This window comes from Parambassis ranga, chromosome 9, assembly GCF_900634625.1.
Source record: "Parambassis ranga chromosome 9, fParRan2.1, whole genome shotgun sequence".
In the NCBI taxonomy this organism is placed as follows: domain Eukaryota; kingdom Metazoa; phylum Chordata; class Actinopteri; family Ambassidae; genus Parambassis; species Parambassis ranga.
Genome location: NC_041030.1, coordinates 17,017,402 through 17,044,381, shown reverse-complemented (window position 1 = coordinate 17,044,381; position 26,980 = coordinate 17,017,402). Strand labels below are relative to the sequence as shown.

Sequence of the window (26,980 nt, the reverse complement as noted above, 5' to 3'; positions counted from 1 at the left end):
CAATTTTTCAAAAAGTTCAAATAAAAACATGCTTACAGTTTTTGCCTTTTCCCCCCTTTGTAAACATGTGGTCCTAATAAACTCTTGTGGATGGCCAGTGTGTACTTTTTATAGACCTTTAGCTCAAAGTGGTCTTGCACAGCTAATGAGAATCCCCTTGGGGGATGTGAGGCTTCAGGGGTCGAATCTTTCCCCATCCATAAAGCTTGTTACAGGCCTGTGAGTGTGTATGTAGTAAACAGGAGTATATAATTTAAAAAAAAAAGACTTGTTTGTAGTAATTTTGTGGAAAAGAGACAAAACCACAGACCTCTGAAGAAGAAGCTATAAACCAGATCGAATCAAACCAGGGACTGGTTGGGGGCACAGAGGGAGACCAGTGGTGGACGGAGCTGAGTGTGGGAGAGTTTCAGACATGGGAGAGAACAAATCACAGGCGAGGGTGTTTAAACAAAGAGGGGAGGACACAATAGTGACAGTGAAGTAATCTCAGCTCTCATGGACACACAGAGGAAGCTGGTCTGTTGATGGGTCAGGGGATCAAAGCAGTTCAGTTTTCAGGTGTCTGCGGAAAAACTGTCAACCACTTTAAACATGAGGTACATACAGAATAAACACATCTCACTGTATGTGTGTGTCTGTGTGTGTGTGAGATAAGACGGCCCTGCTAATGGGTTTATGGGCTGCTTCATTTATTTTTGCAACAAGGCCTTTCCCACAGCAGACATTTGTAGGTGTTAGTAACAGAGAGGAGAAATCCCGCTCCTTCCTGTGGACCACCATGTGTACAGGGGTCAGTGGTACGTAGTTTAAGGAGCAGGTATTCAACTCTTTATTCACATTACTGTCCACATCAGCTAAGCAGAATGCAGCCAAGAATGACTGCTGTCTTTCCATGATACATACATGCAGTTACAGGCCAAACTGACTTGTCCTATTCATGGTGGTAGATTACATAAACATGCCTGGACTCGTCTCTTTACACACAACATCTGCCGCTGCAGGAAACACGGCGCCCACCCACACTTCTCTCAAACAGAAGATCTTTTATGCAAAGCAATATTAACATTTTATAATCTTGGCATCGAGTTAATATTTCTGTACAGTGGGTCAAACAAGTTATTGTTATTCCAGCAGCAGCTGTCAGGGGTTTAATGGTGGCGCTAATGGACTCGTGCAGCCTTCCTGCTGCTGATGTTTGCAGGTTTTTTTGGGTGTTCGCTTAGCTTAGCATGCTTAGCAATGATGATTTGCCAAACATGTGGTGCATCCCTTCAGTGTGAGGATGTAGCACTTTTTCCAACCTTAAGTGTAGAGATCACTTTAAGAGAACACTGACTATAAGTATGTGGTAACGGACTCTTTCAACACTTTCAGGCCCTCGTTTGTTTATTAAACCACAGAGTGGCACGAGGTGACTCACAGCAGGTGAAACATCTTCCAGAATAAGCGGACGTTAAAAGCCTCTGAAGGCAGACAGAGAGCTGCTGGAGGAGGCAGCATGAATGAAATGTGTGCAACCTACATTCTAAGCAGTTTGTTTACATGCACACAGATTATAATCAGATTAAGCCAATACTTATATATATGAGTATTGTCATGCAAATGTCTCAGTCTGGCTATCTTGATCACATTAAGCTGATAATCAGCTTTGGTTATTATCAAAGTGAGATTTTTAAACTCAATTGCTTAAATAATACGAGGCTTTTTTCATGATCAAGTGAAGTCAATGTAATTTAATGGAGAAATGCATTACTTTCATTTGGAATTGAGAACTTTTACTTGAAGTATATATATATATATATCTTCTGAAGGAAAAACACAGTTTTGTGCCTTAATGAAGCAGAATTTTTATCTAATCCACTGTTATGAGCCCCTTTGTAGACTTTGTGGATGCTGTTTGGTCTCATTAGTGTCTTTATTCTCTAATGCGGCTATTTTCTAAATGAACACATGCTGTGAAATCCCGCTTCAATGCTGGACTTTCACACGCAGTGGCTCACAGTTTGACCTCCACCAGCCTCTTTATCAAGGCCATCAGTTGACTTACTGACTGACACTGATGGTCAACTCTCAGGTGAGCAGAACCTCAAGCTGTATTTTATTAAAATCACTCACTATTGTCACTGTTGTTCTCTGTGGGAAAAAAGTGGGGGATGTATTTATTGTATCACATTGTGAGGCGGCGAGTAAACAGGATTTGTGTTGATTTCCTTTTCATTGTGTTGACCTGGGGGTTGAAGTCTGTCCCCTCAGCACAGATGGAAAGACCTGTTCTACTTTGTCAGCCTCACAAAAACAGAGACAGCTGCTCAGGCCCGGCTCAAATCAGAAAACTATACACCACAGTCTGTCCGATAATGCTTATCCTGTAGGTGATAATTATGTTAAAGACATCACAATCTAACATAATGCTTACCAAAACCTGGGAGGCAAAGTGAGCATTCAGTCTGACAGATGTCCTCGTGTTGCCCTCTGCAGTGTTCATTTAATGCTATAGATTATTATTGAACCCATATGTACATGGGCCTTATGTATGTTTTGAAGCATGTTGATGACTTTAATTATATTTCGTTCCAAGGATACACTTTATTTTATCTATGTAATCCTCAAAAATTAAAATAAACAACCAGCCTAACCAGCTGACAATCCACATAGACAACAGTAGGCTAGATGGCACTTGAGTGTCTTTTTTTTTATAGATTTTTTTTCTTTTATTTTTATCAAAACTTGGTCAGGTTTCAGAAAATATTGTGGTCTTGACTAAAACAAACTTAACTTTGTGAGTCCTGCCTTAACCAGACGATCTTACCTGCACTATATTCACACAAGTGACTAGCTGCTTGGCTCAGCGTGAGCCTCCCATTCCTCTGACTCCAACTCTGTGCCTGAATTTGGAATTTAGGCAGACCTCAAAATGGCTCTTCAGAAACCTACTAGTGACATTTATATACCATCTGCAGTTCAAACTGGTTAGCCAGACTGGTGCAGGTGGGCTGATATACAGTCCTTGTCTTCTCAGTCAGCTCCACCGTCTTGCTCCATAGAAAATGTAAAGACAGTAACCAGGAAGTAAAGAAATCAAAGTTCACACACACCAATAGATGAAATCACAATGGCATCATATAAATTCACAGTGTGACCTCTGTTGTCAGATAAATTAGTCAGTAAAGATTAAATCTGACTCTGTACTGCTGTTATTAGTGTGCCGTGTCCTGTGCACAACAACCTGTTCACAAACTACCTGATGGGAATCACACTGTAGCTTCTGCTGACTCTGCACCCTGGCTGAGTGATGACTTGTGTGTGAGTCACTGTCAGCGTTTATTTATCAGAGTTGAGGATCCTAACTGCTAACCGGCTGGTTCCCAGGCTTTGTGAGGCTGTGATGCCCGGATACAAGGCTGATGTGGGTCCTTAAAGACAAAGCTATTAGACTGATGTTTCTGGACTCGAGCCAGATATTTAAACTTCCACATATACTGTGACTCATTTCATCATCAAACATTTTTAACAACTTGCAAGGGATCAATGTTTGGACAAGTTTAACTCATTTTTTTTGGCATTTGCTTTGCAGTTGACAGGATACAGTGCGTGGCTGACTGCCACAATAAACATTTCAACTTTTCTCCATTAATCTTTAAGTGCTTGTTGCTCAACTGTAATTGCTGACACTTGACTCAGGTCAGCTCCACCATTGGAAGGAACTTTCACCGATGAACCACACAAAAAGAAAAAACCCTTAGAATCAGACTGACCTGACATAAAAATAGTTTGTTAACATAGGCTTAAAATATCAATAATTCACGTTTTCTTTTTTCTTCTTCTATCATTTGAGTTTAAACGTGCCACGGTGTTTGTGTGTGTTGATTTTAATCTACACATTTTAAGATAAACCAGCTTAAAACATTAATTTATACTGCGTAAATCAAGATTAGTTGATTTAACTGTCCTTTCCATGTGATGTTTTACAGTGTAGGTAAGTTAAAATAAGACATTAATTCTTTTATTTACCTATTTTAAAAGTAGACAAGTCATTTAGCTAGCATGCTATATTAGCTTAAAACAAACAAAAAAGTTTACACAGTTAAATCAAACAGTTTTATTTACTGTGTGATTGGTTTATAAAGCTTTGTTAGACTTAGACTTCATGTTTTTAATAACTTTTATTGTCTTCGTTTAACCAGCTAAGCTAACACTAGCTAACCCTGAGAGCGTCTGAAACACTGCAGATGTGTTAATTACCCACTCTACGTGGGAAAAGCACTCGGGGACATAAAAAACAAACTTCTCCCTCTCTTATCTCTTCATCGGGTTGTACAGCTTGTGACTGTCTGAGGGGACCGGCTGTGTGGCTGGCTGTTTGGGCTGGAAGGAGAACGCCCCCTCGGTGCGCAGCGGCGGATGGAGACGATCGTCCCCTCGGATCATTTCCAAGTCGGGACCTGAAGGGACAACATCTCATGCTAGGAGTTCTGACTCTGCGCTTTTTTACTTTCCCCCTCCGTGGATGTACCCTGGATGAATTGAAAGGCTTTGTTTTTATTTCTTTGCCTGTCGAAGACACTATATCGGATCTATGAAAAAACCCACGTGGATTTGTATAATCGTTTTAAACCAGAAGGAATGCATATTTTGTTAGTGAAACTAACTTTCTTGTTGTCGCTGATAGGACTAACACGAGGTGAGTGGCGGAGACGCTGTGTTAAAACTACTTTTCTGCTTTTACTACAGCTTTACACATCTTTAATCTTTTAATTGGAGCATGGAGTCCGATTCTAACTTGTTGCATTCACTGCAACAAGGTGCAACATCTCTAACTTTCTCCGTGCGCAGGTTTCAGAGTCTTTTTGCAGATCATCCTGTATCATAAACTGCATCATAAACACCATGAGTTTGTGCATTTTGCTCAACATTTTTCCTCAGGCAGCTGTTGAGCCCAAACTTTTCTTCACGCTTCAGTGTAAAGGCATGCTTCTGCAGTTTGGATTCTTTTTTTATATTATTGCAAAGAAGTGTCACTCTCCAAATGGCACAAGCAAAGAAGAGCATGGTGCTGCCAAACTGGTGTCCACACACTTTTTAACCACTAAAAACTACACTTTGAGGTGGCAAGAGTCACACTTACACTTCATATTTATGGAGTAATGCCTGTGTCATTTATAACCCACCTGAGAGAAACAAATATCTGGAAGCTGCATCGCCTGTGAATTCTTTCTTTCTTTCTTTTTTTTTGTTTGTTGCACACATGTATTAAAACTTTGCCTTTGCAGGTCTGAGATGCTCCATGCCCACAGAGTCGTGTTTGAACCAGGGGAGATGTGTGGCAACTCCAGATGGAAATGGAGAATGCAGGTAAGTTTTGCTTGTTTTTGTGTTTTTTTAAACCAGCGTGTGATGACGAATGCCTTTACAGGAGAGAAATGTGGGGCTGTGGAATCTGAAATGACTCTTGAGATTTTTTTGGTTGACATGTGAAGGTCTCTAAAGGGCAAACACCACAGCTGTTATTTCTGGGAGGCAAACGGTCAGACAGAAATGAGTGGACATTGATGAGGACAGGGGTCACTGTCAGTGGGAGACAGTGAGAGAGAAAGAGAGTGTGTGTGTGTGTGCCTGTGCCCTCTACAGCCAAACTCTAGCAGCCCTAAATCTTGTTTTTCTTTTCTTCCACGGAGCGACAGCTGGGGTTGCCAGAAGCTCGGCGACCATTGTTCTCCGTTGCGATTAATTCTGTGTGACTAATCTGGGTGAGGCTTCCCAGAGAGACCCTCAGACCCTGTCCTCCTACCACCCCCCACCCCCTCTCCTGGGATTTTGTCCCCTCCTCAATGGCCCTCAGTGCTCTCTCTCTCTCTCTCTCTCTCTCTCTCTCTCGCTTTCTCTCTCTCACACTTTCTCTCATTCCTGTGGGCAGATGGTAGAGGCTAAATGTTTTTTTTATTCGGCTAAAAAATGTACACAACTTCTGACTGTTGTTTGAGTTCAGATGTTTTTAGTTCCACAAACACCTGCTGAGCTCAGAGCCCCTTTTTAACTCAACAATAGCCTTCTTGGCACGAGCAGCACCAGCCAGTATCACCTTACTGATGCAGCGCCCGTTGACCATTGGACCTGGGTCACACAACTTTGGGACCTAGTGGGCAGCCATCTTGGCCCCCCGCCACATCTTAATTTGGTCTGGGTCGTGTATTCACCCTTCAGTCACACTGCCCCACCTCCTCACTGGGCCACAAAGCCGTCATTGTGCCCCTGCACTATCCTCCTCCTCAGACTTCTCCAATTAAACATGGTGATGGGCATCCACTCCGTTTTGAAAAGGGTTTGAGCGGGCACATCAGGCCAAGCGTGTGATTGTGTAACTCAGTGTGTGTTAGTTGCCGCTGCACCACCAGAAGGCCGCGGAAAAAAAAATCTAATGTTGGAGAGAGTCTGTTTCCAGTCAGTTTTAATCAATTTCGGTTCAACATACCCTTTAACAGGCAGTGAGGATGCATCTGGCTATTTCATGTTAGTTATGATATTGATTTAATACAAATTATAATAATTTAGTATGATTTCCATTTTAACTCTAGCAAAATAACACACAGAGACTAAAAGTGAAAGAATCTGCATTTCTCACAACAACTATGAAGGAATGATTGATTTACTTGCAACTAACAGTCATGTGGCAAAAATTCAGAGAATATTTTGCTGCTCTGCAGGCTTGGTGAGCAGAGCAGAGGGAAGATGGTTTTGTCCTGTTTCAATACTCATGTTGGATTTTATATTGCGTGGAAAGAGAGTAAGAAAACCCCTGAAACGGCTGAGGGTACTTTCAATCCTCAAAGTTGTGCATGCATTAAAACAAAAAGTTGAGAAGAGATAGAATTAGTTGAGAAGAAACTCTTCGTTCTTAGTATTAGGCTGTCTAAATCATGGGATTGTACACCCTTTGTGATGCAACCAATGGCATTTTTTTTCCAAACTCCATTCTTCCTCTGAGCTAACCAAGACCTTTTTCTCAGAACCATAAAACACGAGGAGTACTCTACGAGGTTAATTAACTGGTTAACTGATCTTCAAAGTGAACCAGTCCAAGACTTTAACAAACTAGGTTCAGCTCCTACACCTTAGAAATGCCACTGTTTTTGCATGAAGTTCCTGCGAGTATTCTCCAGGACTAATGACTTCTCTCTTGTGAGTACATTAATGGAATCAGTGCTACAACATCCAGCAGCATCAGGACAAAGAAATAGCTGCAGCCAGGTGGATCCCGTTTGGAGCTTAGTGTAAAAGAAAGATGTTAAAGGTTCAGTCATACACAGTATTTTCATTAGTTATCTGTTTCCTTCTTGACCTGCTGAATCTGTTAGGGCTTTCTAATGCAGACAGGATTCTCTTCTTGAGCCTCTTTGACAGAGTTATGTTTGGTTCCACCTCAATCAAACAGCCACCGCATTTGAACTCAAGTGTTATGTGGAGGTCAAGTAAGTGTCACTGGATCCTTCTGTTTTATATAGTGTGTCAAAGATGCCTACTTGACATACCATACCATAAATACCACCTTCTCATCATATCTATCTGGCCTGGCCCAGTGACATCCTGACTGAAGTTTATCTCCAGAGGGCCTCGAGGAGGCCTCTCATTTTGAGGCTTGGCAGCAGCAGAGGGCAGTGACAAAAGCCGAGCCGGTCCAGACCAGGAAAAATAACTCACAGATTCCAGCAGTACAATGGAAGACCAGAATCAAAGCGGCTTGCTGCGGAGCTCCTCTCTCTGTTCAGAGAGATGAGAGGAGCGAGGAAGGATGCTGCTGAGAGATTACATACTTTCATCAAGTGATGAAAAAATGCACACAAGGTTTGACAACTTGTTGATAGCAGAGAGCTGTGATGGGGAGGTCTTGGTGTAAAGATGAAGGATTGTATGGATGAGGCTGATGATATTTATTTTTATGACAAATTTTTTTTTTAATTTTTAAATTTAAATTTTTAAGCAACATGGACAAAAGGTCTTTATAATTAACCTTTCCAAAGTTGGAAAACAGTTTTACTTAAGAAACATTCATCATCTCATTGCATTGAGCAGCCTCAGTATATGTGCTGATTTTGAATGTAAGAAAATACTTTAGTATATCAGATGATCTGAAAATGTGAGAACTTAATCCTGCCATTAGGATCTACTGTTTTGTCAGGAGTTTGAGTGAATGTTGCCTCAGATAACAACTAGACTCATTAATTCCTTGCTGGTATGTGCAACTGCTACAGTATACATCCACCTCAATGAAAGTGAGCCCTTGTCTCTCTGGTTCTGGGCATTCTTCAATGGCACCTCTGTCTCCTTTAGTCAGATGAGTCTATCTTAACCTCCCCCGCATGCTTTGCGCTCCCTCCTCTTCCTCCTGCACCTCTATTCAGAGTCAGGAAACAGCCTCAGATTGTCCCGAGGGAAGAAAAGGTGCCGTATCTGATCATATCATCCCACAACGAGAAGCACATAGTGCAAGGCTTTTATATAGCCGCTGCCGCCAGTGTTGGGTTCCCTTTGGCGAGATTCCGCCTGGTGAGAGGAGAGTTCTGGCTGAATGAAGCGACTTGGTGGTGGGGAACCTCAGCGCCTGGGATTAGTGATATTCGAGCCTCTCTGTTTGGCATATGCCAAGACAAATCACATAAACTTTGATCGCCAGTGAGGAGGACTGACAGTCAGCGTGTGTGTCTGTCTGTGTGTATGTGTGTGTGTGTGTATGGGGGGGACAAAGACTCTCCAAACCACACTTCCTCATTGCTTTTATTTGCAGCCAGACCACCTGTCTGTGGGTTGTAGTATAAAAACCAAGAGGGACATACACACCCACGCAGCAGCATGCTCCATAATACCCATGATTGCTTGTGGTTTTGCCCATTCAGCTCTGCATGTAGACTCTGTCTGCCAGGTGTGCCTTTTTAGCTTTCACTCTCTCTTACTGACTGCAAACAAACTCAATCACATCATGTTTAGGAGAGGGGAGTGTGACCCCTTTTGTAGTGAAACAATACAGTTAAGCAACAATGCAGATTGTAGCACTGATACCAGTCAGGGTGACTGAAGGCTTATAAGCTCCAACACATGACAAGTTACAGCTTCCTTCAGCTTCAATTTGGATTGGTACGAGATCTGTGCAGATGGACAGATGTGTACTTGATCCTCTTGATTCATTCTACATATAGAATGAGGATGTGATTCTGCTTCTCCAACTTGGGCTCAAACTTTTGGCCAATGTATTGTGCAAACAGTTGAGCAGGTTTTTAGAAATGTAAAGGTTTTGAGATGTTATGCGATAGGAGACATGGCAAAGTTGACTCTCCTCATTCGGCTGATGAATCAGCTTCTCTCTACATTGTACAAACTGAACAAGAATATTTGGCAACCACTAGCTTTTCTGTGATCTGTATCTCTTAAAAAGTGTCATTTTCCATTGGCTCAGTTTAAGAGGAAACTTAGTATATAAACTCTAAAAGCAGCCTATTAGCACAGGCCTTTCTGTCAAGCTCTGGCTCAAATCCTGAAGTCGGCATGTACAGTAACAACCTGAGGGTCCGGTTGCACTGTCAGCTTCTTCAGACACCCGTGAAGCCTTTAAGTGGTTCCCAGCCTCGTAAAGTAGGCAGTGGCAGAAGTCATTAGAGCTGCCACGACTCTCAAGACGTGCACACACACTCACACTGAGTGTTTGGGTCCCCGGGGGAGCTGGTTCTTTCCCATGGGCTGTGTCCGTAATGCTCCCAAATAAACAGGGTCTCTAATGAAGGCTGCCAGATGTGGGCTGGCCAGGTCAGCTCTCCTGTACGATTAGAGAGGAAGGAAAAGAAGGATGAATTTAAGGAGAGGGCCTGAGGTGGAGCGTTTGTCCCTGTAATTTCTGTAACCAGTTGGGATTTGGTGGTAACTTTGGTTTCAGTTCCACAACAAACAACAAACCCAATTTCAGTGCCAGGTTTGGTTTTAGTGAAGGAGCTGTTTCTATTTCAACAGACCTCATTTCTGTCATTGACGATGAATTCAAAGTTTTAGTGTTGATGTTTGAGTGTTATGGTTAGCCGCTATACACCCTGCTGGAAAACACAGGTGAGGGGGGAAGTGTGGATGGGAAAGACGGGGGAGAAAGAGACCCTTTCCCACCCCTTGGGCAACACTTTATACACAGATCAGACAAGACTAAAGGGGACTTAGGCCAGGCACAGGACCAAACAGCCCGGAAATGAGAATGGGTGGTAGGGGGAGGCAGGAGGGGTGGGGGGAGTCAGAGGTACAAACATGCAGCAGCTTAACTTCTGGCTAAAAGCTATTCGTCACTGATACAGACACCTGAGAAAGAAACCACTTGCCTATTAGATAACAATGTGTTTTCAGAAAAGCTGTAAAGATGAGGGTATTGAGAGGAGGGTATCTGATGCTGTTACCTTCACTACACCTCTCAGACAGGATAGAAATCCTCTAACAATGATGCTTTCATGGATAAGCTGCGTAATCTTTCCAGGCCTTAACTAGACTAGAAGCTACATTGACTGACTGTCTCACCTTGTGGTACAAAGTGGTATTACATGAAATTCGGCGCTAGCTGGTAGCATACAAATGAAGAAATCTGTGACATAATGTCATAGCTGTTATATTTACCACATTAGTGTATTTAAAAGACAAAAGAAATGTTGTTTTAATAATCATCTAAATTGGGATTTACATTGGAGTGCACTAACAAAGAGCTTCCTGTGTACCAGGAAAACCACAGTGTCTCTGGTTTGTATGCTGCTGGGGCCTATTTTCTTTTGCTCTGTCTCCCCTCTTAATTTTAAACATTTGTCAATGAAATCTCTTTCGTTCGTAACAGTCCAACTCAAATTCAGATAATTAATTATCGTAGCAAAACTGTCAAACAGTTCTAGGCTATGTTTTTCTCTGACTTATGTGATCATAAACAAAGACATTTTAGAAAACATCATTGTGGAAATAAGTCATTTTTTTGTTTGTCATTTTTAATAATCTGCAGGTCATGAAAGTTTTCTAGAGCAAAGTACTTTGCTCAATGTAGCTGCTTTCACTTCCCATTTTACATCTTCTAAATTTATTTAGAAAGTGTGGCTTGTTTAGAATTTTCCTGATTAGCTGCACACTTGTGTTTCTAACATTATCAGACCCTGCAGCGATCACTGCACTGATGATGACCGAGACAAAAGTTAAGCTCTTCATGCTGCTGTATTCCTCACTGTAAACACAGGTCATATTTTCTACATTGTGCTGAAAAACGTAAACATCCTAATATATTCCTAATTATGTTGTTTACTGACATGGAGCCAGATGTGGATTCTCTGTCTCACAGAGATTTACATGATACAATAATTGAATAAATGCACAACCTAATTCAATAAGCTTCTTAAACGGCATACAGAGCGAGGCCCCATACAGCCGCCAAAACCTGTGCACTCATTTCAGGTTTATAGATGTGTACAGTGCATATGCGGAGTCTATGTATTGCACGTCTCCATCTGTGTGTGACCTCAGAAAGATGGCAGATGGCAGATTGGCCCGTCACTGAGGAAAACCCCCTTTAGAGTGACGCATGGCTAAGGGTCATATGTCACCACAACATCTGCTGCAGGCTCGAGCCGCCACCGCCGCCCGGCCCTGTTATGCATCCCATCAGTTGTGCAGACATGTTGCCACAGGCTATTGCGGTGGCAATTGAAGAAGAGACGGCCTAGAAGTGAGCGTGGAGAAGAACAATGAGGGCTACTGGGCAGGGATGACAGAAAAGATAATAACAGTATCGGCCTTACCGCAGAGATAATTCCACTGCTGTCCTGCAGTTATACGATACCTCCCAAACACCTGATATTTGCTCAGCTTCTGATTTGTGCCCTTCTTTTCATGTCTACTTTATTTACCTTTCCAGCAGCCCAATTTACCTGCTGCTGTTGTGATTATTCTGTACTCCAGGCCGGTTCATTTGTCTTGTTGAAGCAGCTGCTTTGCTGTGTTTGTTTTGAACGCAGCCGAGACGCCATAAAAGAGTCGTTGGTTTGACCTCTTATGGAGACAGTTAAATGTGATGCCTGCAAAAACTGCTTTGTGCTGAGTGTGTATCTGACATGCTATCGCCAAGTTAAAGAGCAAACTGTTAGCATTCTTTGCCTAGCGTGTGCTGCAGTTGACTTACTGCTAGCACCTCAGCCGGTGTGTGTTTGGACAGTGTGTCCACGTGCTCTGAGGTAAGGGTGCAGGGTGCTCTCTCTGTTTGTCTTTTAGGCCCTGGTGTGAGACACTGGGCAGTTTTGCGAGGGTTTCAAAGCTGGTGTGATTTTTCTCTCTTTCTCTTTGGGAGCCATAAAAAGAGACTGCCAGCGGGCCTCTGCTGAGGTTAAGAATCAGGACAGGAGACTCTTTGGAGTAAACACCAGAATTCCTCGTGAACTGGCTGTCCCTTTCTCTCCTTGAAAACCCAACCCAACCAGTTCCAGTTTCTTTTCTTCCAGACTCTTTTGTTTGTCCCCCCCTGGCTGTATGTGTGTTTTGGATTTTAAGCTTTTTTTTGCCTCACACTTGGCCTCCAACATCGTAGACCACTAAAAAGTTGCAGAGCTAACTTAGAAAGAGGTTTTTTCTTTTTATTTTTTGGGGGTAGTAAGCAATAGTCAGCTGAGACTAATAAATCTAAATGTGGTGTCTTAGAAATGAAAAGAATTGGGTTTTGGAGGGAAAGAAGGTGCACAGAGGGGAGCAAGTGGATGCCAGCAACTTTGAACAGAGCAAATGAAACCAGTAACGAGAAAAAGAGGAAGATTCATTTATAATGAAGAAAGATTTTTTGGGAGACAGACGAGAAGGGGAAGGAGAGGAAAGAGGAGGTTTAGCAGCTGAATACGCTCGGCCTGTGGTCGGCTCTGAATGGGTCGGAAAAACAATGGGCCCACTCATCCTCCTCTCTCCCTCTCTCTCACTCTCCTTTCTCTTCCTGTCTCGCTCCTCATCTCTCTGCTAAGTATTTAAGGAGGGGGGCAGCCATTCACAGACACTGCAGAAAAAAATCCAAGTTTTTAAAACCATCTAGCTTATTTTCTTAAAGTATTAAAATGCATTTCACTTTCCCCTCTCCAGCTTTTAGGACAGTAGTAGGATGTGGAACCATGGAGAGGAAGGAGGCAGAGTGGTGGAGATATGGTAGATGTGGAGGTGGGAGGGGGAGGAGGAGGTGGGGGGGATGACTGGCCGAGGGCAGCAGCTGCCGTCTCCTCATTAACATGCGCACCTGCTCCCTGCGGCCTTTTTCCAGCGAGCTCGTGTGGCGCCTCACGACCTCAGCAGCCGCCACCGCTGGGGCTTAACTGGACTGGCCTTCTAGCAGCCATATATGCTGCTGCTGCTGCTGCTGCATCTCTGCACCCCCACAATACTCCACCCCTCATACTCCTCACACATTTTTTGGCAGTCCTGTATGAGACTACATTCTTAGAAATTATATTTTAATGTTTAATTAATTCTGAAAAATAGACTCAAGCACTGGTCTTGGTCTTTGGTCTTATTTGGTGCAGTTTCACTTATTGAGTGTCACCCTATTGGAATATTATTATAGATGTGTTGTATTGAAATAAAGCTTCAAAGATGGTAATCCTTTGTGAAAAAAACCTGCTGCTCATTGAAATGTTGCAAGTGAGTTAATCATGGCTTCCTTGTTTGTTTGAATTTTTTTAGGAATCTTAAACAGACTTTTAGATGTGGCAAAGATTCTTGATGATGAAAGCACAAGTTTAAGCTTTTTAGTCTTAGATATGGTAATCTGTGAACTATATGTCACACATGATGCATTCAAGGACCATCAAAACCTCAAAAGTCTAACATTTCTGCATGTTTTCTTTCTAAGATGAACAGAGTGTTTGGCTTTTTTAAAACCATCATTTCAGGGTTAACATGGACTAGACTGTGGAACAAATATGACTTTGAGCTTTAGAGGCCGCTGCTTGGCTGACCTTTTTGCCATAATGCTCTGAGGCTAAATTACATGAAGCCAAGGTACCGCTCCACGCTCTCGAAGTGGTGACATGCCACTACTCTGCTACTGTTTATGCAGTGGGCAGCCTAGCATGTGATGTTTTCTTTTCCTTGCCACAGTCCTAAGGCTGCCTAATCCCTTGAGAGGGAGACCCTGTCTAAACACACGCCTGTCCCAATGGAGGGGCCACAGTTCGGCCCCCACCGACACACACACACATGCTGGATGCCCTGGGAATGTTTGGGGACATGGCCCTGCCAGCCCCTCGGGGCTAACAGACTTGCTGGCTCTGCTCAGGTATTTGAAAGTGATTTCAGGTTTTAATGTCATGGGAAGGCTGCTTTGATGTCAGCAGGATGCTTTATGCACAATATTGTTACAGCGTGAGAGAGTAAAGCACAATAATCATAAAACAAAACAAAACAATTTGGTCTCATAGACGTTCCCTGTGTAATTTTCCTCTGTGCAGGAATGTGGTTTTCAGAAACTGTTTCTGTTTCTCCACAGAGGTTGCCCCGCAGTCTCTTTCATTTCATCCCCTGCCCATCCCTTGTCTGATGCTCTTGCAAATCCTCTCTTGGGAGGAAAGAATAACGAGCACAGAGATGGTGGCACAGTGCTTTGAAGTTGCCATAATGTTGGCTTGCAGCTCAAACACTGTGGCATAGATGCTGCCTTGTACTGAGGATGAATGAGTGCTGACAAAAGGGTCAAGGCGAGCACATTTCAGCCCCAAGAGCTGCTGAAGAGTGCCATGATTGCTGCTTTTCTCGAATCTCAACTTTTGGAAAGGGACGGATTAGGAGCTAGAATTCCAAATACCTCAGATTTCTTCTTTTTTTCTGTGAGTAGATGCTTTGTTTTTGTAGCTATTAAGCCTGTTTGGCCACCCAGTGCTGGTAAAAATGAGCCTTGATGAAGATTGGAATGTGGCTGCCAAGACTGTGTAATGGAGCTGGTTTGATGTGAATAGTGTCAAATAGAGCTGCAAAGATGGGTGGATAGTGGACTGAAAGGTAAAACTGAACAGTGGACAATGGTTGTGTATCTGGTTGGAAAGGACATGCATTTTCAAGAGGCTTGGATTGGATGAACCACATGTCAGTCACTCTTTATCATGAAGTGATAATTCAACCAAAGAGGAAGCGCAACCAGCCACTGAGGACTTTTATAAGCTAGGTTGCTAAAAGTTAACAATATTTGTTTTTGTAAGGAAACAAATACATAAGCCAGATCTTGCCCTCATCACTATAGGACATCACCTAAAATACGCCAAAGTACTTTTCACAGAGTGTAGATTGGGCCGCAGAATGGCAAAAAACTCTAAATGGTTCACATTATGGACAGAAATTATATAATTGGCTAAATATATAAGAGATACCTGTGTGTGTGGACATGCATTTAGCCTTGAAATTGTGCATAATCTGTGTGTAAATCAGTTTACACTGTCCAGGTATGTGTGTGGCCTCTATGTTGAGCCGTGTGTATCCTCAGGGGACGACCCTTCAGCTCCACTTATTGTAGATGTGTGAATGTGTCTCTGTGATCTTTGTTTCTCTCTCTTTTTGGGAAATCGTCCGCTGGGGTCCGAGTGACGTTTATGACTCGGACACAACCTGTGAGAAACCTCACAGGAGTTTGCCTCCCCTCCCTTCCTTTCTCCCTTCCTCCCTCCCTCCTCCTCCTCCTCCTCCCTCTCCTCCCACTCTGTTCAGTTTTATAGCCTCAAACACATTGTTCACAAGGGGGGGTGACGGCAGGAAGACGAATGTCCCCTTTAAAGCATAGTTTCTCATGGCCGTGTTGCTGTGTGGTAAAAAAACCAATCTTTAGGAGAATCGGATCATTAGTGAAATCAATAAAGGCTACTAGCTTAGCAGCTGATTTATAAGCACAGTTGTGCACGCTCATACAAAGTGTTGTGAACGTGACTAGATGGATAAATTTGCTGTTTAAAAATCTCTATTGACTCCTTGTAATGCCAAATCAGAAAAATAAATTGACATTTATTAGTAGACCAATACATCTTGAAGACAGTAGGGCTCTGTTAAATCATCAGTAAATGTCAGGTTTTTTGATGCCTATCTAAATTATAATAGTTTTCCACTTCAGAGTAGGGTAGAACATAATCAACAATGTTCTGTTGTTATTTTTTTCTCATAAATGCACCCTAATCTATCCTCCTGACCACACCTTTCGCTTCCTCATTCAGGTGTCCAGACGGATTCCTCGGACGCAGGTGCCAGTTTCATGACCCATGCACCAACTCGCCATGCATGAATGGCAGCACGTGTCGTGCTGTATCCAAAGGGAACACGGTGGACTTCAGCTGCACCTGCAAGCCGGGTTTCACTGACCGCCGCTGCATGACACCCATCAACAATGCCTGCATCAGCAACCCGTGTCGCAATGGGGGCACCTGCGAACTTGAGACTCTCGAGAGGTACAGGTGTCGCTGCCCACCTGGATGGTCAGGTAAGGCAGGATTGTTCAATATATATATATATATATATATATATATATATATATATATATATATATATATATATATATATATATATTAAATAACAAAAGAAAGGAGAGAAATTAAAAAAGAGAACATTTTCTTTACCCCCTCAGGTAAAATGTGCCATCAAGCTGACCCCTGTGCCTCCAACCCCTGTGCCAATGGGGGACAGTGTTCCTCCATTGAGTCCCAGTATGTTTGTATCTGCACTCCCTTCTTCTCTGGAAAGACCTGTAAACAAGATGTGAACGAGTGCGATGCTAACCCGTCGCCCTGCAAGAATGGCGGTGTGTGCATCAATGAGGTCGGTGGCTACCAGTGTCAGTGCCCACAGGAGTACACAGGCAAGCACTGTGAGAGCCGCTACCTGCCCTGCAACCCATCGCCATGCCATAACGGAGGCACCTGCATCCAGAAAGGAGAGACCAGCTATGAATGTTCCTGCGTACCAGGTAAAGAAATAATGTCTGCGATGGAATGTGTCGAAATATCAGGCCTGTGTTAAGCAGTGATGTCATTCAAGGCTGGGCTGTTCCGGCTTATGTTATGTCCTGTGTATATGTGTGTGTGAACAAGGCAGAGCAGGAAGGCATCAGAGCTTATCATAAGGAAATGGTCAAAGGACAACATCCTTTTCACAAGGTGTAGTGAAGCTTGGACTGCGGTCCTTCCCACCACCTTTTTTTGTCCTTTTGGATATATGGTGATACATGTCAAATATTAGTTTATATATTAGAAAGCAGAAAGGGTTGTCATGAAGCAGAAAAGGGCCCCTCTCAATGAACAAAAACACACAAACAGCACCCGTGGAAAGTGGAAAAGGATATAATTAGCATTTAGCATTAGCATTTCATAACAGATATTGTGATAACTTGATAGTTAAATGTCTCCCCTCTTGCTGCTTCAGCAGTCTGTGGATATTTAATATTTTACATCATCTGGATTACTTCCAGCAGCCCACAAGAAGAAATAGCGTACACAATGAGTACAGTGCAATAACTACCATATAAAGATTTAACAATCCCTGACCTAGCTGTGTTATAATATGGCTTTTAACATGCTTGTTAACTATTTGTGAACTGCGGACACTTAGTTTGTGAGTTCCTCTTGCTGCAGGAGAGGATTGACGCTGGGTATTTTATTTTGTGCCATTTTAAAACTGATGCAATGCTATGCCAAAAAGCTTCATTAGCTGCAATAATTACATCCAGAAAATAACACAGTTTTTCCTCAATCATCACGAAAAAGAGTGTAAGGAAATGGCTGTTACATCTTGTGCTGGCTGTGCTTTGCATTTTATATTACCCAACATCAACAACAATGTCACTTGTGCGGGCCGGTGGTTGTGTAACTGTAGAGTAAAATGGATGTTATTACATGGTGAGTCTGCCACAGACCTCAGAAAGGCACAGCTGCCTTGTTCCCTGGGAAGGAAAAGGCAGTTGACCACATTCAACTGTAGAGAAGTTTCATTCCCTTTGTTGTAAAAGGGAAATTATGTTTTGTTTTCTAACCAGGAGAAACTGAATATCACACTAAAAGCACGCTGAAAAAAATCATGTTGCTCACATTTCTCTCATCACTCCAGGTTTCACAGGAAAAACATGCAACCACAACATTGATGACTGTCCCGGTCACGAGTGCCAGAATGGAGGCACCTGTGTGGATGGTGTCAACACCTACAACTGCCAGTGTAAACCAGAATTTACAGGTTTGTACTGATTAAAGCAGCTGTACAATCAGGTCAGTAAAACAGTAGTGTTTTAAGTTACAAACGGACATGCCTGACATGGTTCCTCTACAGGTCAGCTCTGCACAGAGGATGTTGATGAGTGCCAGCTGATGCCCAATGCATGCCAAAATGGCGGCACGTGCCACAACATCTACGGCAGCTACCAGTGCGTGTGTGTGAACGGCTGGAGTGGGGACGACTGCAGCGAGAACATTGATGACTGTGCCAGCGCCGCCTGTCACCATGGCTCCACTTGTCATGACCGTGTAGCGTCTTTCTACTGTGAATGCCCCCATGGCCGAACAGGTGATTTTTATTGATGTGAATTTGGCTAATTATGCTCAGAAGGAGATGATGAGTTTTGAGTTTTTGGACTAATCTTCAGGCGTTGTACATGTTTCTATGTTTTTTTAGACTAGCAATAATTGTGATGTTTTCATAGAGATGCAGGACTCCATATGGCCAAATTGATTAAAATGTGACCCCCAGGTAAACTTTAAATATATCTAGTTGGTTGGTTATAACAAAGTCCACCTTGTGCCTCCTCCAGGTCTGCTCTGCCAGCTGGATGATGCCTGCATCAGTAACCCATGTCAAAAGGGCTCCAATTGCGACACCAACCCCGTTAGCGGAAACCATTTCTGCACCTGCCCCTCGGGGTACTTGGGTGCTTCCTGTGATCAGGATGTGGATGAGTGCTCACTGGGTAAAGCTCAGACCACCTTACCGACACATCATTGCAATCAATAATTATATCTTAGTGGTGTTTCTGTCAGTTACCACACATGTCCACAAAGTCCTTTATACAAGCCAAAATACACACTCATACTTTCCTGTCATTGTGGATGCTTTGGTGCCCGTAATTGCGCCTTTAATTGCAGTAAATAACACCCTCTGCAGAATTATTGCTGTAATCACACAATTGAAGCTTTTGGTCTGGCTTTGTCAAACAACACTAAACCACCTAAAACATCTTATTGTCATGTTTTTTCCACTTTCCAGCTTGTTAGATCACATCAACCTGCTGAATGAAGTAAACTATAATCTGTTTTAAACAGGATCCAACCCATGTGAGCACGCAGGGAAGTGCATCAACACGAAGGGCTCCTTCCAGTGCAAATGTCAGCGAGGTTACGTGGGACCGCGCTGTGAACTGGACGTCAACGAGTGTATGTCCAACCCATGTTTGAATGAGGCCACCTGCCTGGACCAGATAGGAGACTTCCACTGTATCTGCATGCCAGGTGAGGAGCTCAGTTACAGTATGAGGAGAGTCCAGCGGAGCTGTGTGCTTGGAGGCTAATTCGTGGAGTAAACAGTGAATTTGACTTGACTGTGGTTACCCTGATTTAAATGATCATTGTTTGTTTAGACTGATGCAGACCAAATGTACCAAAGCTAGAGTATGTAAACAGTCAGAGTCTAAAGAAGCCTCTGTTTTATCATAGCTTTAGGTTTACTTTAATTTACTTTTCTGCTGTATTATGAGTTAAGAAACTTACAGTAGATTTTTTACAAAAGCTGACTGCAACTTTATTTTCCTTTTTACAGTGTGAGATATGTAATCATGTCTAATGTCACAAACCAAACATCTGAATATAAATGATGCCCAATTAGAACAAGTGTTACTTTGTAATTTACACAAAGTTCAGTCCTATTCCTATTATGAGCTCTGTGTATAATTTAAACAGATTACAGCAGTGTGTTGCAGCAGGTTAAAGTGCTCTTCTGTGTCTCTGTCTAACCAATCCATCTTTCTCCCGTGCCTCCCTTGCTAATTGGCCAGGCTACGAGGGGGAGTTCTGCGAGATCGATACGGACGAGTGCGCCAGCAGCCCCTGCCGGAACAACGGCGAGTGTATCGACAAGATCAACGCCTTCCACTGCCAGTGCCCCACAGGTGAGGCTGTTGTTCTGCTGCAAAGGAAGGAGGATGTGTAGAGTGATAGAAAGAGAAAGAGGGGAAAAAAAAGAAGGGGGAGAGAGAGAGAGCATGGGGCCAGGGGGCATGGAGGTCGATCTCTGTCTCTCTCGTCTCTTTCTCTCTCTCTTCTCCTCTCAAACACAAACACACACAAACACTCCTCTGGACGGGCACTAATCCCAGCCCTGAGGCAGGCTTACGCAGGCCCGGGTAGCCCAGCACAAACGCAGCAGTTTGAAAAAAGAAAAAGAAACAGAAAATCTATAGGAAAAGCCTTGAGGAAGTTTGAAGTTTCTGAACAAGTTTCTTATGCCTTTTATCAGTCTGATGATTGAGCAGAAACTTGTGGATCTCAGCAAGACTTTCGATTGTGACTGGAAACAGGAGAGGGGGCTAATTATACACTCCTTAAAATGGTATTTTCTGTGTTGTAATGTCTCCTGGGTGTATTTGGAGGACAGGTAGCCTTTCTGTTTTTCAGAGATGCCAGTAGAGTTACACTATTTGGACATGCGGTATTGATGTTTTGTTCAGTGAAGGAATGCAACTACAGAGGAAAAAAAGCAAAAGAAAGGAAGGTTCTTCAAACTCCCCGAATGTGTTTTTGTGTTTTACTTTCTTTCATTGGGATCACTGAGGTGGAAGTAATTTTTATTTTCGGGTGGATCAAAGGGGGCCTGGGTGGAGAAAGGCAGGATTCCACCCGTAGAGAGAAAAAGAAAGGAAAAAGGAAAGGCAGACAGAAAAAGGAAGCTTATAGAGTAATAGAGAGGGGCTACGGGAGTGAACACAAGAGCTTAATGCCTAAGAAAACTCACTGTGTGTGACACTGAGCAAAGGGTTATGTGAGGAAGCAGCACAAAGTAGTGGTGGTGAAAGTGTGTTTTTGGGGAGGGAGTTGAGACGCACAGACCGTTATCCTGAAGTAGTAGGGTAGTGAGGGGTGAGGGGTGAGGGGGAGTTTCACCGCCCTGCTTGAGATGTAAATTTGTCCCTGTGGCGAGCCAGGCCTGAGGCGAGGGTCCCCCCTTTTCATTTCTGTACATGGAATAGCCATGGAAACCCCGCTGAGAGCCATTGAAATGTCTGATTCCAGCAGTCTGGGGATAAATCTCTGCAGAGGTGTGGACACTGTGCATGCTCACATTTTTTTGAAATCATCCTTTGTGTGTGCATGCATATTTGTGAAAGTGTGATTTTGTTTTTTGTTTTTATTTTTTTATGAAAAGTCTTTACTGTTTCAGTCACTATATTTTTCCTGCATCCGCGTTTAGAACAGCGAGTCCACAGGGAGACATCAGCACGCAAATACTTCCTCACCGGATTAGCTGTAATAGAGTCTGTCCTTTCAGCTTAAAACACCTGTGTGGGTCTGCGGGTGTGCCTCTGTGATGTTCAGGGGGGGGGGGGCAACGTTTATCTCTTCATCAGACAACATCCTACAAGTCCTTGCAGTGTGACAAAAAGGAGACGAAGAACATTTCTGAGATGAGAATAACTGCAGGAAAAAAGGAGGCAGCCTGCTGGTTAATTCTGAATGAACATGAGTTTGAATAGTGGAAGGTCAAAGGTCAGGCTGGCTCTTTTTTTTGGAGGAGGTGGGCAGGGAATGGAGGGGGTAGTAGTGGGTAAAGTCGGGGTGAAAGCATGGCTGGAGAATGCACATTGTGATGGAAAAGTTTTATGGGGGGGACAAAGGAGGCAACAGGCTCAGTTTGGCGCTGCGTTGAGCAGACAGGCCCTCCTTTGTCTCTCACCCCTTGGTCAGGAGGCCTCGCAACTTTCATTCTTCACTTATTTCTTCCCGCTCGCTCCCTCCCCTGCTTTAAACGAATTGGTCTGCCCCCCCTTCTCTCCCTTTGGAGTCATGCTTGAATAGAAGTGAAAGGGAAAATGGAGAGCTCGTAGTGTTGTTGTTAATTAACATGCAGATTTCTGATTTGCTGAGAGCCCTTATAGTAGCATGGGCAAAGGATTATGAGTGGGACTGGTTTCAAATGGTGAGAACACAGTAGCTATGTCTGTACACACACACACACACACACACACACACACACACACACACACTCTTCATGCACACATGCACACAATAACAGCCTCTTGTTGTTTTTCCAGGCTTCACTGGGCCTCTGTGCCAGATAGACATTGACGAGTGTGCCAGCACGCCGTGCAAAAATGGCGCCAAGTGCACAGACGGGCCTAACAAGTACACCTGCGAGTGCACTGAAGGTATACAAGCTTGAACAAAAACATTTAAGCCTGAAATACAGTGCATGCCTATTTCTAAAATATGACCATAACAAACATTTTTTTTTCCCCAGGATACACCGGGAGACACTGTGAGAATGACATCAATGAGTGTTACTCTGACCCCTGCCACTACGGCTCCTGCATCGATGGCTTGGCCTCCTTCAGCTGCCACTGTCACCCTGGATTCACTGGCCGGCTGTGTGAAACCAACATCAACGAGTGTCTGAGCCAGCCGTGCAAGAATGGAGGCACCTGCCAGGACCGAGAGAACGCCTACATCTGCAGCTGCCCCAAAGGAACCACAGGTCAGTTAGAACGCACACATGTAAGCCTTAAATGTTTTTATTTTCATGAAATTTGAGCTCACTGAAAATATTTTCCTTTAGGAATCAACTGTGAAATAAACATTGACGACTGCAAGAGCAATCCCTGTGACTATGGGACCTGCATTGACAAGATCAACGGCTATGAGTGCGCCTGTGAACCCGGCTACACTGGTACCTAAAATAACTATATCATTGCCCAGTCTGGAAACATGTGGCTGTTACATGGCAGAAGATTTGCTTGGTCTGTTTGCCATCTAAAATTAAAGAGTAGAAATGTTTACTGCCTCCCAAAAATGGAGCAGGAAGTAAAAGGACCCGAGGTCAGCAGAGGAAATCATAAATACAGAGTTAAGACGCCCATATCTACACACACACACACACCCGAAACAAGCCCCACTATAAATCACAAAAAGGCAGATTGTGGCATCTTAAAACAATTTTAAAAGAGCTTTAATGGTGTTAAACTGACTGATTTTCTACATTATCATCAAAGCTAAGTAACATTTTACTAAACATTTGATTTAAAAAAAAAATAAAAAAAAATAGAATTCATAAACCTAAATAACACACAGCGAAGCACAGCGAAATACTGCAGGAAATATGTGCAGGTCTGCAGCCAGGAGAGTGTTGTTCCCCAACATAAAACCTGGGTTTTATGTCCAATTTATGGACCATCAAACATTTTGAGAAAAGCTTAACCCAGGTTATACATGATGACAAGTGGACAAAATGGGTGTTTAAGGCACAGAACTGTGAGGGTCGAGGGTACTTGTGACAGATGGCGAGCGAGTAAGCACACTCCTCTGAGGCTCAACCGGTGTCACTTTCCAGCTCCACCCTGTCCCCAACCTGCTGCTGTTAGAACATGCAAGCTCCCTTTCCTCACAGAGAGAGGACATACAAACACACACACGCACACACACACAGTGGCACACAAAGTCAGCAGGGATTTGAGCAGGGAGAAAAGATTCCCTGAAAGATTCCTGAAAGTTGAGCTTTTAAAAGCTTGGAAGTCGGTCCCTGCTTTAAAGTTAAATGGGCTGCTTTATGTTATGCTTGGTTTCAACCTGAATGGCGTCAACGCTTCAAGTGACCGACAAAAGGCAGACTTTAAACCCCTTATGTTTCTTGAAATTGATACATTCATATATAGACCTCTTTGTGTGGAGGTTTTGTGTTCAGCTGTATTGCAGTCATTGCATTCCTGCAGCGACCAGAAAGTAAAGCTGAGTATCTCTTTATAGGCATTATGTGTAACATCAACATCGATGAGTGTGCCATCAACCCCTGCCACAACGGCGGCACCTGCATCGACGGCATCAACACCTTCACCTGCGTCTGTCCGGATGGTTACCATGACACCACATGTTTCTCCCAAGTCAACGAGTGCCTGAGCAACCCCTGCATCCATGGCCACTGTGAAGACAAGATCAACGGGTGAGGCATCAAATGAATCCAGCAAATTATTAGTATTTGCAAATTATGCAGAATTAAAACCCACTCATAAGCAGCATGTCGCACGCTACTTATGTGCATGTGTATCTCCCTTGCTTGCACACACATTTAGTCATGATATAACAAGGCCATCCTGGAAACCCTGTTTATCACTGAGATGTTTCTTTGATCTTTCTTAGATACAAATGCCTGTGTGACTCCGGCTGGAGCGGTAAAAACTGCGACATAAACAACAACGAGTGCGAATCCAACCCATGTATGAATGGAGGCACCTGCAAGGACATGACCAGCGGATACGTCTGCACCTGTCGCATGGGCTTCACTGGTCAGTACTTGTGTGTGTCTGTGTGTGTAGATATTCTGGCCTTTCAAGACCTAACCTGAGATGTCTATAATCAAACACAGGACCAAACTGTCAGACCAACATTAACGAGTGTGCCTCGAACCCCTGCCTCAACCAGGGGACCTGCATTGACGACGTCGCAGGCTACAAGTGCAACTGCATCCTGCCTTACACGGGTATGAAAATATGACTGAAAATAGTTGATACGCCCATGTGTTGGCCTGGTGTTCTGGCATTTCCTTGCTGAGATACAAGGGCAGTTTCCACAGGCTGTGTACAAGTACATTGCGAGGCAAAGAGGAAAAATGTGCAGCGGATGAAATAACTGTCGAGTAAAGTTCAGCTGCAAGACTTCCTCAAAGACACCAAACCTTTGACTCACTCTGCTCCTCTGTGTACACAAGCATCCCTAATGAGAGCTGGGGAATGTTTTCATGTCATCTCACTTATTATTTGACCAAACAGATAGAGATGGAAAGGCTAAGGGCACATTTTCTTATACTTTCCTTGTGTTTTTTGGAAAAATCCACAGGACTCTGAATAATACAAGCCTCTTGCTTATGCCGGGGTGGGAACGGGGTGCTTGACACATTTCCTGTTTGCCTGCTTCCTGTCTCACAGAACAGCAAATGGCTTCACAATGGCCGGAAACTGGAGCCGGCTTCCTGCAGGAGCTGTGTGCTGTAGAATAGATAGGGAAATGTCTCTGCAGGCCTCTGATACTGACAGAACCTGGCTAAAATCTTCTGATAGCACTGATTGAAAGATGATTCTGTGTCCATTTGGGTTGGGTTATCTCCAAGTTCATGCCTTATATCACACAGTCAAAACACATAATTTCTATTAAAGTTGTTGTTTTGTGTGTTAACAGGAGAGAACTGTGAAAGCATCATGGCCCCCTGCAGCTCCAAACCCTGCAAGCACGGAGGAGTGTGTCAGGAGTCGGAGGACTATCAGAGCTTCTCTTGTGTCTGTCCTGAAGGATGGCAGGGTAATGATTAATGTCTGCATGCCTGCCTTTTCTCCAGGAAGTGTTTAATTGTCAGCAGAAAGCTCATACACTTCTGCTGTGTGTGAGAAAAGGCTCTACCAGTGGTAGAGGAGAGTAATAATAGGCAAAGAGTAGGACTAACTTCTAATATATAGTAGAGTTGCTAGTGGAAAAAACCTCAAAGTTTCAGTTAATAAAAAAAATGTGTTCAGAGAAAGGAGGACAAATATAACCGGAGCAACATAAAACCAAGCGATATGTTCTGAAAAACATTTACAAAAAGTTAATGCAAGAACCATTATTTAGAGTACAAGTTCTAGCCTCATAACCTATTTCCAGTTATCTATCTAGAATGATTTAATTACTTGCTGTTCCATCCATCTAAAGGCCAAACATGTGAGGTGGACATTAAAGAATGTGTCAAGAATCCCTGCCGCAATGGAGCAACATGCCAGAACACTCTGGGCAGTTACCAGTGCAACTGCAAACCAGGCTTCACCGGACGTAATTGTGAAACAAACATCGACGACTGCAAGCCCAGTAAGTTATCCAGTCACCTTATTTCTCTTCATAAACATCAAGAGCACAATGGTGAGTCTGATGTCTTCCCCGTCTTCCCACAGACCCCTGCAGCAACGGGGGCATCTGTAAGGACGAGGTGAACAGCTTCCTCTGCACTTGTCTGCCTGGGTTTCGGGGAACAAAGTGTGAAGAAGACATTAATGAGTGTGAAAGCAACCCGTGTAAGAACGGAGCCAACTGCACTGACTGCGTCAACAGCTACACCTGCACCTGCCCATCTGGCTTCAGTGGGATTCACTGTGAAAACAACACTCCTGACTGCACAGAGAGGTACACGGATCTGCATTCACACACATGAGATCAACAAGTTCATTTCCCTCCACATTTGAATGGGGGCCCTGTTTTCTTGTCCACTGCCGCCCCCTCTGGTGGAGCAGCTGATTCCGCCTGTGTTACACCTTTGGCTGCAAAAAAGCACCAAAAGCTTCACTCAAACTAATCATCTGCCCTGTGGGGAAACAATGTGAAGCAGGGCTTTGCTGTAAAAAGTGTTTGTTCTTGTGAATTCGCCTGCAGTTCTATTGATTTTCTCTCTGTGTCCTAAAAACCTGTTTTTTTATATTTATTCTAATAATTTATTTTACCCCTCAGCTCTTGCTTCAATGGCGGCACCTGCGTGGACGGCATCAACGCCTTCACATGTTTATGCCCACCGGGCTTCACCGGGAGCTACTGCCAGCATGATATTAATGAGTGTGACTCTAAACCCTGCATGAATGGAGGCACCTGCCATGACAGCTATGGCACCTACAAGTGCACCTGCCCGCATGGTTACACTGGACTCAACTGCCAGGTAGGAGGAGGGAGAGAGGCAGGTGAAAGTCACTTCCTTTTTTGTTGTAAATATAACTGAGGGAACTGTTTAT

At 43.6% G+C, this 26,980-nt stretch overlaps 1 protein-coding gene across 2 annotated transcripts in view; it reads left to right on the top strand.

Moving 5' to 3' along the window:
* The first annotated feature begins 4,447 nt into the window (after positions 1–4,447).
* The window catches only part of notch1b (notch receptor 1b), a 33,733-nt gene continuing 11,200 nt past the window's right edge, over positions 4,448–26,980 (top strand). For both annotated transcript variants that reach the window (XM_028413493.1, XM_028413492.1), the window contains exons 1-19: positions 4,448–4,684; positions 5,274–5,355; positions 16,218–16,480; positions 16,625–16,963; positions 18,100–18,222; positions 18,316–18,549; positions 18,794–18,949; positions 19,302–19,487; positions 20,030–20,143; positions 22,283–22,396; positions 22,489–22,722; positions 22,804–22,914; positions 23,988–24,180; positions 24,378–24,523; positions 24,604–24,717; positions 25,413–25,532; positions 25,920–26,072; positions 26,156–26,384; positions 26,706–26,907. In XM_028413493.1, the coding sequence (XP_028269294.1) occupies positions 4,627–4,684; positions 5,274–5,355; positions 16,218–16,480; positions 16,625–16,963; positions 18,100–18,222; positions 18,316–18,549; positions 18,794–18,949; positions 19,302–19,487; positions 20,030–20,143; positions 22,283–22,396; positions 22,489–22,722; positions 22,804–22,914; positions 23,988–24,180; positions 24,378–24,523; positions 24,604–24,717; positions 25,413–25,532; positions 25,920–26,072; positions 26,156–26,384; positions 26,706–26,907 (3,171 nt within the window). In that variant the 5' untranslated portion in view covers positions 4,448–4,626. The remainder of the gene's footprint in view (positions 4,685–5,273; positions 5,356–16,217; positions 16,481–16,624; positions 16,964–18,099; positions 18,223–18,315; positions 18,550–18,793; positions 18,950–19,301; positions 19,488–20,029; positions 20,144–22,282; positions 22,397–22,488; positions 22,723–22,803; positions 22,915–23,987; positions 24,181–24,377; positions 24,524–24,603; positions 24,718–25,412; positions 25,533–25,919; positions 26,073–26,155; positions 26,385–26,705; positions 26,908–26,980) is intronic.